General features: G+C 41.9%; 1 protein-coding gene across 1 annotated transcript in view; it reads left to right on the forward strand.

The window, feature by feature from the left end:
- The window catches only part of MCCC1 (methylcrotonyl-CoA carboxylase subunit 1), a 75,504-nt gene that overhangs the window by 38,515 nt on the left and 24,432 nt on the right, over positions 1 to 12,557 (forward strand). Inside the window, exons 9-12 of the mRNA XM_077487895.1 lie at positions 280 to 361; positions 493 to 620; positions 5,291 to 5,474; positions 7,386 to 7,495. Of these exons, the coding sequence (XP_077344021.1) occupies positions 280 to 361; positions 493 to 620; positions 5,291 to 5,474; positions 7,386 to 7,495 (504 nt within the window). The remainder of the gene's footprint in view (positions 1 to 279; positions 362 to 492; positions 621 to 5,290; positions 5,475 to 7,385; positions 7,496 to 12,557) is intronic.

Genomic DNA, 12,557 nt, shown 5'->3' on the forward strand with positions numbered 1-12,557 from the left:
TTAATGGGGGACTCGAGGCTCAAACCCATTGTTGCAGAAAATAAATTTCCATTGTTTATGGCCAGCCTTACTGTTTTTGATCTGCATTACTGTTCTACTGTATCATTGGTTAGTGTACAACTTTGCTTCTTTTAGCTTATATGTTGGAAAAAAGGTTTGTGATAGCTTTGTTGTTGTTCAACACAGCAGCTGTTCTAACCACCTTATTCAAATGTAAATGTATTTTAGTCAACACAGCAATGTAAGGTTTTTTGTGAATATATTTTAATATGTTAACAGCCTGGAATCAGTCCTGAGGTCAGAAGGAAACTTGGAGAAGCTGCTGTCAAAGCTGCAAAAGCAGTCAACTATGTGGGTGCAGGTATGTCTCTATATTATACAAGAGAGGCATTTAGCCTGATGTGTGAGCAGACATATCAGATATGGAGTTGTCTAGCTGCAAGAAATGTTTAGTGTCCTTTTTTTGACAAATTGCCCCATTGTTGCTTTTAGGCACAGTAGAATTTATTATGGATTCACAGCAGAATTTCTATTTCATGGAAATGAACACCCGACTGCAGGTAGAGCATCCAGTCACAGAGATGATCACTGGAACTGACCTGGTGGAGTGGCAGCTACGAGTAAGTAAAAGAGCCCCCAACAGTTTGTCCCTATAATCTTCTATGTAGAGTGGTTGCAGAAATAAATAAAGCCATTAGGGCATAACGCTGCAGTGTGAAATGGTGACATGGATGAGCTTTTATTGATGTCAAACCTGCCTTTTTCTCCAAACAAGTCAAACTCAGATTGGAAGAAATTCAGTTTTCCACTGCTACTCTCCTGCTGAAGGTGCTAGCTGCTTGGCTGTGTCTGACTTTGATACTTTTTGAGTCGCTAATCTGAAAGAAGCATGTAACAAACAAAAATCATTAAAAATGCTAAAACAAATTATATACATGTTTTAGATTAGTCATTCATAATTATTGAGGTCTTAGCATTAGGATGACAGCCAGGCAAGTAATATTTCTTTATTGTTCATGGGACACAGAGTCACAGTAATTACTGTATGGGTTATATGGAACCTTCAGGTGATGGACACTGGCACACCCTAGACACAAAGTTCAATTCCCCATATAACCCCTACCCTTACTGGGAGTACCTCCATTTTTTCACCAGCGTCTTAGGTGTTGGTCATGAGTAAAGATGTTTTGTGCTGAGCGCCGCTGGAATATTGCTTACTGGGGCAAGCCATGCAACTGGATCCATTCAAAGTGTCTTTTCCAGACCAAATTAAATGTTACCCCGGTATTGTGTCCGAAGAAACAACGTTTTACCTGTAACGCTTCTTTTAAGAGAGCCGTTGCCCCCCGGGATCCAGTATTTGGTTTTTTTCAGCCATATCCTTGGCGTGCTTTTTAGAGGCCCAGAGCTGTGGATCCCCCCGACTTTAAAAAGGTGTCCCCAGTCCCTGAAGGTTTTTTTAACGGAGCCCACCGTGAGAGGTGAAGATTGGGTCTGTTACCACAGAACCCTGCAGCTGGATAAGGTAAGGGAGATTCCTAAGGAATTTTTCTAATTCTTGTGGGTATTTCTCCTTTTAATGTAAATGTTGTCATGCCTATAGTCGCCACCGTGGGCTGTCAAGAGCATGTACCTGATTCCATGCTTGTCAGCCTTGCCTGTGTCGAGCTGCATGCTTCCTCCAGCCCAAGCCCCAGATAAGACGCAGGAAAGGGTTTTTTTTCCTTTTGGGAATGTTCCCCCACCTGGACAGCTTCACTCCAGGAGGCAGAGGAGGCGTGGCTCAGTTGGTGGTGTGCTGTGCCGCTGCCATTACGGCGTCCATCCGTTCGGTGGCTCTCCTCCTCTCCTCCACCCCAGCCCTCCTCCATATACGATCCGGCGGAGCCCCTCTCGCACGGAGAAGCTGTATCTTTGAAAAAGATGAGGGAGGGGGGTGCAGTGGGTGGTTGGAGAAAAGTGGGCGGGGCTTAGCAGCGTCTACGTGCTTCAGCACCCACAACGCGGACTATGTAAACTATAAAGTGCACCTTTTTTTTCAGGTGCATATGGCTAAAGGAGGGACACCAGAGCAGACGGGTCGCATGTGAGTGTTGGTTGATACAGGCATTCCCAGGACACATTTACTTTGCATCAGGCTGAGCTTAATGGCAGCTGCAGTGGCAGCCTACATAAATTTCTCAGCTGTCTTTTTTATTCCAACAGCCTCTCTGGAAGCTGTAGCCACTGGCAGAGCATCTGCTGTTTTGTACACTGCCCATAAAATCGAGCATTTTTTTGTTTTTTAAATACCTTTACTACTATTAGTTATATTTTAATTGTTGGTTTTTATTTTAAGAGGCCCATTTATAGTGGATACCACTGTCCGTTCTTTACTGAACAACACTCCACACCTATGCCTGCATTTTACAAGTCATTCTTAAAATGCAGGCCAGAGTGTGGTGCTAGAGACATCCCATGGCGTTATTTCTGCATAATTCTGCAATTCTAGGAGAGTCCCAAAGCAAGCGAATGACTGGACTCTACTTGTAGTCGTTGCCACAAGCTGACACCATTTGGGAACCTCTGTTACAGTCCTTGTTAACCAGTTAATATGCACTGCTTACAGCAGCCATTCTCGGATAGGGTCCTTTAGAGCAGATATCACTAAATGGTGGACCACAATCTGGCAACAATCCTGTCCAGATTGCAGCCGCACCACTTAGCCTGAGTGGACTCCTGTCCTGACGCTGCTGCTGTTAACATTCACAGCACGGCAGAGGGAGGGAGACACAGCAGGGTGGATTCCTCTTGTGTATATGTATTCGTCTGCCCGCTGCTGTTAAACTCACAGCTGGGAAGAGGGTGGGAGATATGACTTGAAAATTATTTTAGGGGTTCCTCAAAGGGGGGGGGGGGGTTTGTATAGGCTGGTTTACAGTCTTGTTTTGTTTTCTTGATGATGTGATACTAAACTGCATAAATTAGAATCCACATCTCTAAGCAAGAGCACTAATTAAATAAAAATGTTTCTATAATCTCTAATGGTAGAAGGATTTAGATCTCTAACAATAATGTGTTTAATAATTTTAGTGTCCCTTTCTGAAGTTGGGAGTGCGGTTCATATATAAATTAGCTCATTTAAAAATTTGTTGTCTGTGCCCACCCTTTATTTTATGGTCATTTTGGAGTACTCTTTATTAAAAAAAAAAAAAAAAATTTTTGTTGCTTGCAGATGGTTTACTTCTGTAAAGTTTTAACCACTTGCCACCCAGGCCAATTCTGACATTTCTCTCCTACATGTACAAATCGTCTTTTTTTGGTAAAAAAATTAAAATTACATAGAACCACCAAACATTATATATGTCTTTATATATATTTTTTTTTTTTTTTTTTAGCAAAGTCCCTAGAGAATAAAAGGGTGGTCGTTGCTAATTTCTATCTCGCACGGTATTTGCACAGCAATTTTTCAAACGCTTTTTTTTGATAAAAAGAATAGTTTTGTGCTTTAAAAATAAAAAAAAAATAAAAAACAGTAAAGTTAGCCCAATTTGTTTGCAAAATGTGAAAGATGAAGTTATGCCGAGTAAATAGATGCAAGTCACGCTTCAAAAATGCACATGCTTGCGGAATGGTGCCAAACTTCGGTACTTAAAAATCCACATAGGCGACGCTACAGAGGAGGTCTAGGGCTAGAATTATTGCTCTCGCTCTAACCTTGGCGGCGATACCTCACATGTGTGGTTTGAACACCGTTTTCATATGTGGGTGGGACTTGCGTATGCATTTGCTTCTGCGTGCGAGCACACAGACCGGCAATTTAAAAACTTTTTTTTGTTTGTTTAGTTTGACGCTTTTTTTAAAAAAAATTTTGATCACTTTTATTCCTATTACAAGGAATGTAAACATCCCTTTATAATAGGCATATGGCATGATCGGTCCTCTTTACAGTGAGATATGGGGTCAATAAGATAGTCATAACATCATGCCCAGCCTCGGAACGATCAGAGACTCTGGCGACCATCTGGTCCACCAGAAATCTCTATGGTCACCATCCTGAGCCGGCAGATCCTGTCTCTGACTCACCGATTGGAAGTGGTGAGTCGGTAGAAGCACCGGAGGGCGGCGGGGGGGGGGGGACAACCCCTCTCATCACCCGTAAGAACACTCAAGCGGCAGAACAGCCGCTATGATCATTCTTATGGTGTAGGGAATCGCCTGCTGAAAAAGACGATATCTGAATGATGCCTGTAGCTGCAGGCATCATTTGGATATACCTGCACGTCATTTGATGGCTGGCGGGCGGCAAGTGGTTAACTATGTATTGTTCACTGTGTGTGTGTGTGTGTGTGTGTATGTATATATGTATGTGTGTGTGTGTGTGTATATGTGTGTGTGTGTGTGTGTATATATATATATATATATATATATATATATATATATATATATATATATATATACACATTATATTATATATGTATCTCTCTCCTTGGGGGGTCATGGCTGCAACCATAATCCAAATATCATTCTTTTCAGTCAGCGATTTTTTTTTTTTTTTTTTTTTTTTTTTTTTTTTCTTTCTTGTAAAAGTGATTCATACGGCTATACAGCCGGTTGATCGCTTTTGCAGGTGGTGGAAAGGGATCCCTCACCCTGTGGCCACCCACTTCCTTTACCAGGCTCTCCTGTTTTGCCATAAAATTTCATTTTATTCTCCAGAGACTTTGTTTTCAGAAAATATATATTGTTTGGGGGTTCTAAGTAATTTTCTAGCAAAAGAAATGCTGATTGTTTTTACATGTATATGGGAAATGTCAGAATTGGCCCAAAAGCAAGTGGTTAATCTTTATTTTGCAGGACTTAAAGTGGATGTGAACATGATTCATGAAATTTTGAGCTGTGCACATATATCTGTACTGTTTTCTTATCCCTCTTCAAAGTCCCATTGCTTAATCCTGCTCTGTTCTTCTGTTATCAGTATGATAAATTCTGACAAGTTCTCTGTCAGCTGTGATGAAACCAGACTGAATTTTGTGTCAGGTTGGGTGCTATAAATTAGCAGAGAGCTGGTCTATTCACAGCACAGCTCTGCAAGTCTCTACTTATGTGGGGTGGGTGTGTGCCTTTCCTACAATCAACTTTTATGTAGGGAGATTTTTCATCCCTGTGTATTATCTGAGGCTGTTCACTTCACTGGGTATATGTGAGGGTTTACATTCGCTTTAACGTATTGTCTCTGCAACACATTGACCATTCCCAAACCTTCCATTCTGCTGTTCTGGCTGTAAAGGAAAGCATTGGTATTTTTCAGGTGGCTGCTGGGGAAAGGATCCCTGTAACACAGGAAGAGATTACTCTGAGTGGCCATGCATTTGAAGCTAGGATATATGCTGAAGATCCAAATAGTAACTTCATGCCTGGAGCTGGCCCACTTCTACATCTTTCTACTCCACCAGCCGATCTTTACACTCGCATTGAAACTGGAGTCAGGCAAGGTGATCACGCATGTTAATTCTTTGTATATGGAGGAATATGTAAAGTTTTGTAAACTCTTCAATATAAAGTCAGTCAGTTAACTATCCTAACCAGTAAAAGTTACAAATAATGCTGGTCAAAAAATGCACTTCATTTAGGTTATACAAAATCCACTGTGACCGCTTTCCAGGTTTCTAATGGGACTTCTTGTCTTGTATGTGGCTTCTTGTCAAAAAATTATTTAATGTACAACAGGAAACAAAGAAAAGGCTGGGAAACACTAGTTTTCATTTTTATAGGTTCAGATTACTCAGTTAGATGAGGATATTGGTCTATAGTGAGGTCAGCTAGATGAACATAGAGATAAAGACGCTAGGCAGATTTTGTCCCCAGAGTCGGGTTAAATGTAATACTTTCAAGTTGGACTAGTATGCCCCTTTGTGAGCTAGCTATCCTGAGAATATTTATGAAGAAACGTAAAAGTGATTAAACCCCAAATCAATAATGTAATATATTGCAGCTTGCCTATCATTTACATGTGGTGGCTGCATCAGTTTTCAACTGGTGATCTGGTCAGTAACACACTTCCTTTATTAGAGTGTCCTCACTCGGGATGAAGAAACGCAGGGGACACTTTTGGACAGCAGCCTTGTCCCTCTGAAGGGAGTGTTGGATATACTCACAGATTTAAATACACTAACACATTGAAGCCAAACTCCAGCTAATACTTTATAAGCAGTTACAGCAAATATTTGTTTTCTTCTGGGATAGAGGTTTTACATAATCATGATCATTATAAGCCCCCTGCTAATGTTAAATGTTTGTCTCATTTCTGTAACTGGTTCTACTGGTGAGCTTGTTCTTTTGAAATATAATAGACATACTGGCTGGATCAGCAGGGGAAAATAAAGAAAAATGCAAAAAAAAAAAATGCAAAATGAATACAGCCATCACATCTAAGAAATAGCTGCAATATAATAACTGTTTGCTTTTGCATTTAAAGGAGAAGTATGGGAATCCGGTTTCTTCCCCCCCATTATTCCTACCTAGTCCTAAAGTTACCTGTCCCCCAACGCCTCGCCGCTGAGATGGCTCAGTTCTCTCAGGTCCCCGAGCAAAGAGCTGCTGACTGTCAATCCTTCACGCTCACTGGAGCACTGAGCTGTGGAGGGGTGGCTCCCTGAGAGGGGCTTAGATGGCCATCAGTCCAGGCCCCTGGTGGATCCAGACTCCCAGAGTCTGGATGACACGGTGTCTGGACTGATCTTTGTGACGTCAGACGTCTCTTCTGAAAACGGGTCACAGGAGTGCAAAATTAATTGCACTCCTGTGACCCATAGGAGAAGCCCAGCCAAATGAACCCAGGCTATATTTCTCTTCCTTTTGATACCACTTTAAAATGATTTGTAAAGTCTCACTTTGTTATTTAATAAACAAAAATAAAATATAACCATGTTATACTTGCATGCTCTGTGCAGTGGATTTTCACAGAGCAGCCTGGATCCTCCTCTTCTCAGGTCCCTCTTCTGTGCTCCTGGCCCCTCCCTCCTGTCGAATGCCCCCACAGCAAGCAACTTGCTATGGGGGCACCCGAGCCGAGCTGCAGCTGAATGGACAGCTCCGCGTGTCCATTCAGACATGGAGCTACCATTCGGCCCCGCCCCCTGTCTCTGCTGATTGGCAAATTGACTTTGACCGCCATGGGAGCCAATGGCGCCGCTGCTGGGACCTGAGCAGTGGAGGATCGGGACTGCTCTGTACAAAACCCTTGAACAGAACAGGTAATAAGTATGACATGTTTGTTATTTAAAAAAATTAAGCCTTTGATTTAGGCAACGCCATATAAAACATGCTGTTTTGCAGAGGAATTTAGTTGTAATTTTTCTTGTGCGATAACTTTGCTTTGTTTTCTCCTCTTCCAAAACCGACAGGTGATGAGGTTTCTGTACATTACGATCCCATGATTGCCAAATTGGTGGTTTGGGCAAAGGATCGGCAAGCAGCACTGACAAAACTGAGATATTGCTTACGGCAGTACAATGTGAGTAAAACAACTTTGAACAGTTTTCTACAGCATCGCTGTCTAATAAACTTCTGTTGAAAGTACGTTTGAAAATTTTCCATTGATCACTGGCTGCAGCCGCTGATCAGTGTATTCTAAAAGTGTTGGGTGCCGCCGGTCAGAATGCTTCATGGGGAATTTCAATACATACCTTGTGTGGTTAGAGAAATCCATTTTTTTTTTCTGCCAACAGTGTATTGCCAGCAGTAGCCTGTGAACTGCTTAACTTCACACTAAATGTCTGTTATCAGCTTAAGACCAGGAAGTCCACAGAGTCGGAATTGTCTGACCAAGTGGCTCCTAAAGCAGAGTTCTGCATACATGCTGATTTTTTATTTTTAATCATTTTCTTTTTTTTTTTCAACCAACAGTTTGAACGAAAAAATAAAACGTACAGATCTCTGCATCAACACGAGATCTTGATGCGAGGATCTCTCCTCCTGTGTCTTTGTATTTTGACAGGGGGGGGCCCTCCCCCACCCACCCTTGCCCTGTCGGAATGCACTGATCAGTGCTGAAGTTATTGGCTGCAAGTGCTGATCGAATGCTGGTTCCTTCTGCGTACCTAGCTCAACTCTCTCAGCATTTGATTCCCCTATCCACACTAAAAGGCATTTATTGAGGTATCCTCACTACTGGCTAATGTACAGTATTTAGGCAGCCGTAGCACTCATGACTGCTTAAATACCTAAACCGTGTCTGTATCTGACTGCATGCAGTCACTTGTCAGCTGATAATTTTCCACCCAGCTCCCTTGATATCAGGGCCACCCACAGCTTAAATTTGGGTTGATTCAGCAGGGGTCAGCCAAAATTTGAGCTGTGTATGGCCAGCTTTAGCATCGTGTTCTGACAAAGTAAATACAGCTAAAATAAGGGTGAAGTTATACCTTTTTCATATGTAAGCCTGCACATGTATCATCATTTAAGGCTTAACGTTTATATTCTTGACTAAGATCAATCATGACTGTTTTTCTTTGTTTTTAGTAAGCCCTTTAGTAATGGTTACAGTTATTTCAATTTGGTTTGCAAGATTGTTAATCTGGGCGTAAAAATATTCTAAGGAGTAACTTTATACCCTTCATTCATTTTTAAGGTGATATAAATGTCATGAGAGAAATGGGGGCCATTTATGGCCTTCACTTTTAAAATACTAGTTGCCTTGCTGTCTCTGGCATCAATATATTTTGAATTGCAGATCAGGAACATATAGTGGGGAAAGTCTTTTTTTTTTATTTTTATCCCCTGCAGATTTTGTAAGTTTGCCCACTTGCAAAGAAATGGATTCTTTCCTAAATGTACATAATATAACTGGGTACTAACATTTATAGGTAAAGTTGATCCAGGGAAAATCCGATTTGCCTCTCTGGGATCAGGAATTTTTTCCCTTGCTGTAGCAAATTGAATCCTACTTTTCTGGGGGGGGGGGGGGGGTTGTTCGCCTTCCTCTGGATCAACTTTGGGTATATGGGATTGTATGATATTTTTATTTTTTATTTTTTTTTTATGGTTGAACTAGAAGGACTTTTTTTCAACTTGACCAACTATGTAACTAAAACACGACTTAGTACTTGGTGGAGAAACCCTTGTTGGCAAGCACAGAAGTAAGACCTTTTGCACACCCCTCAGGAGGGGTTTTGGTCCACTCTTCTTAATAGATCTTCTCTAAATCTTTAAGGTTTCTTGGCTGTCACTTGGTAACTTGAAGTTTCAACTCCCTCAATACGTTTTCTATAGCATTAAGGTCAGGAGACTAGCTAAGCCACTCCACCATATCCTTAAATTCTTCTTGAACCACTCCTTTTGTTGCCTTGGCAGTATGTTTTAAATCATTGTCATGTTGGAAGACCCATCCACAACACATCTTTAGTGTTCTGGCTGAGGGAAGAAGGTTCACCTCCAAGATTTTACAATAATACATGGCTCCGTCTATTGGTCCCTCAATGTGGCATACCTTCAGCAGAGAAACGGCCATAAAGCATAATGTTTCCACCTCTGTGCTTGACTGTAGAAATGGTGTTCTTAGGGTCATAGTCAGCATTTTTCTTCCTCCAAACACGGCGAATCGAGTTAATGCCAAATAGCTACATTTTGGTCTCATCTGACCACAGCACTTTCTCCTAGTCCTTCTCTGAATCCTTTGATGTTCATTGGCAAACTTCAGACGGGCCTGAACATGTGCCTTCTAGAGGAGGGGGACCTTCTGGGCACTGCAGGATTTCAATCCATGGCAGCATATTGAGTTACCAATGGTTTGTTTGGTGACTGTGGTCCCAACTGCCTTGAGATCATTCACAGGCTTCTCCCGTGTAGTTCTGGGCTGATACCTCACTTTTCTCATGATCATCCTTGCCCCATGAGGTGAAATCCTGCATGGACCACAAGACCAAGAGCCATTGATAGTTAGTTATTTTGTTTTTCTTCCATTTGTGAAAAATCGCTCCAACAATTGTCTCCTTCTCACCAAGCTTCTTGCTGATGGTCTTTCCAGCCTTGTGCAGGTCTACAACCTTGTCCCTGACATACTTTTACAGCTCTTGCCCATGATTGGAAGGTTTGAATGAATGAAAGTTTCTGTGGACAACACATAACGAGTTGTCGTTAGGAGCACCTTGTTAAAGCGACAGGACTAATCTGTGTACCACATGAGCACATACGGTAGCCAGTCTGTGGGAGCCAGAATTGTTGGTTGTTAGGGGATCAAATACTTATTTTACTCACTGAACTGCAACTCAATTTGTATCGGGTGTGTTTTTTTTTTTTTCTGGAATTTTGTTGCTATTTTGTCTCTATCATTTAAAATAAACCTATGATAAAAATGAGAAACCCTTCATTTCTTTGTAAGTGGGCAAACGTACAAAAAATCTGCAGGGGTTCAAATGATTTCCCTACTGTACATGCTGTAAATAAGTCAGTAATTGTTCCAGGTCAGTTAGTCAAGAAGTATCGAAGGCAATTCATGAACATGCTGAATAAAATTGGTATACTCTGCACCAACACAATTAAAATAGTGAAATTATGAAAAATTTCAGAAAAAATGTCTGCTCCCCTAATTATGTACTTGTGATACTGAACAACCTATGAATTAAAGTGTAGCGGGTGCTCTAAAAAAGTAAATGGTACCTGAGCAAATGTGAATTAACTCAGACAATTAACATATGCTAATAAAGTGCAATGTGCCTATACATAAATATACACAGGTGATATGCCACAAGTGATACTGACAATAGATTTGGCAGAAAGATGTGAAAAGGGTATAATAAAGTCCCAAAAACAATATATAAATCCAGAGAAACTTCTGTGTTCAAGATCTTAGAGATATAGTGAATGTTCCTTCACCAGCTGCTCAAAATACACAACATGTGCTTAACAGAGAATTGACTCCTTTAATTAAAACGTGAGTCGGATAAAGCTTTAGCAAGACAATGCTTGCTGCAGTGATGGCCGTGGATATAGGAAACCTCTCCTCTGCAGGGATCATAGATGGGTTATGTAAAAATATAATACGGAATCAATAGTACAATCCTGTTAAGAAAATGTAACCACAAATGCCGAATGGCTGCTCACATGGAGATGTGGCTGCGAATGTGACCGCCTCGATGTACGTTTTTTGTTATTACATCAATAGGAAGCGTACTTGGTCACTTGTGGGCATATATTTTTATAGCATGGAGCCAATACACACAGGTGGGGAGGAAAAATTGCATAACTGAGCAGCCACAATGGCGGTTTACATGAATCAAGATTGCCTCAGAGCTAAATAACATCCAAGTGGGTGCAAACCATAATTAATATTATTATATATAAAAATGTGTTAATATGATATCATAGGACATTAAAGCGGGATTCCACCCTAAAGTCACAATTGACACCTTTCAGGGAGGAGGGGGGTGGAGATACCTGTCAAAGACAGGTATTTACACCCACTTCCGGGCATAGACTCCCGTGGGAGTCTACGCCATTTCCTGCCCTGCCGCGCTGTCTGCTGGGACACACACGGGTCCCAGTGACAGCGCAGAGATTTCCTATTGCGCGGCGCAACTCGCGCATGCGCAGTAGGGAACCGGGAAGTGAAGCCGATTCGCTTCACTTCCTGATTCCCTCACCTAGAATGGTGGCGGCAGCAGCCGAGGGCCGAGCGATCGATCGGCCTCGGCTGCCGGCATCGCTGGAACCCGGGACAGGTGAGTGTCCATTTATTAAAAGCTGTAGTATTTATAGCTGCTGGCTTTTAATTTTTTATTTTTTGGTGGAATCCCTCTTTAATCTAAAAATACTACTAAAATTTAATAAAACTTACATTTCTTTATCGTACATCATGGGACACAGAGCCTAAGTAATAACTTAATGGGTTATGGGCCACCTTCAGGTGTTGACACTGGTATACCCAATACAGGAAGTTCACTCCCCTATAAAACCCCTCCTCCTTCCAGAAGTACCGCAGTTTTTTCGCCAGTGTCTAAGGCAGCCTTTCTCAACCTTTTCAACACAGAGGAACCCTTGAAATAGTTCTCCGGTTTGAGGGGAACCCCTGCTAAAAATTAGAAATATGCAATTCATGATACATTAGTGTGATGGCCAGTGGGAAGAATGGTCCTTATACTTGTGGTCATTGGGAAGAATTACCTCCTTACAGATAGCTAAAAGGATCAATGGGATCTTGGGAACAGTGGGAACTTATCTGAGAGGCAGAAATTGCCCAATGCTGAAGGACCCCCTTAGCAACCTCTGGAGGAACCCTAGGATTCCACGGAACCCCAGTTGAGAATTACCGGTCTAAGGTGTTAGTCACAAGTGAAGATGTGCTCTGAGGAGCTCCAGCAGGGATCCATGCTGGATTTAAATTCTTCCATTGACCTGATCTATCCAAGCCACTAAGGCCACAGGATGGTACCCGGGCCTCACATAGAAGAACAAGGTTTTGCCTGTAAGCCTCTCTTTTGAGGGCTGGACCCCAGGAACCAGGGCTCTTTTTGGTCCTGCTACATTACCTAAAGTTGCTCCTGAGGGGTGCTATACAGGTCCAAAGGAGTGGAACGCCT

Source organism: Lithobates pipiens, unplaced genomic scaffold (genome assembly GCF_037356315.1).
Source record: "Lithobates pipiens isolate NorthernLeopardFrog02 unplaced genomic scaffold, aLitPip1_a1.2 Scaffold_18, whole genome shotgun sequence".
In the NCBI taxonomy this organism is placed as follows: domain Eukaryota; kingdom Metazoa; phylum Chordata; class Amphibia; order Anura; family Ranidae; genus Lithobates; species Lithobates pipiens.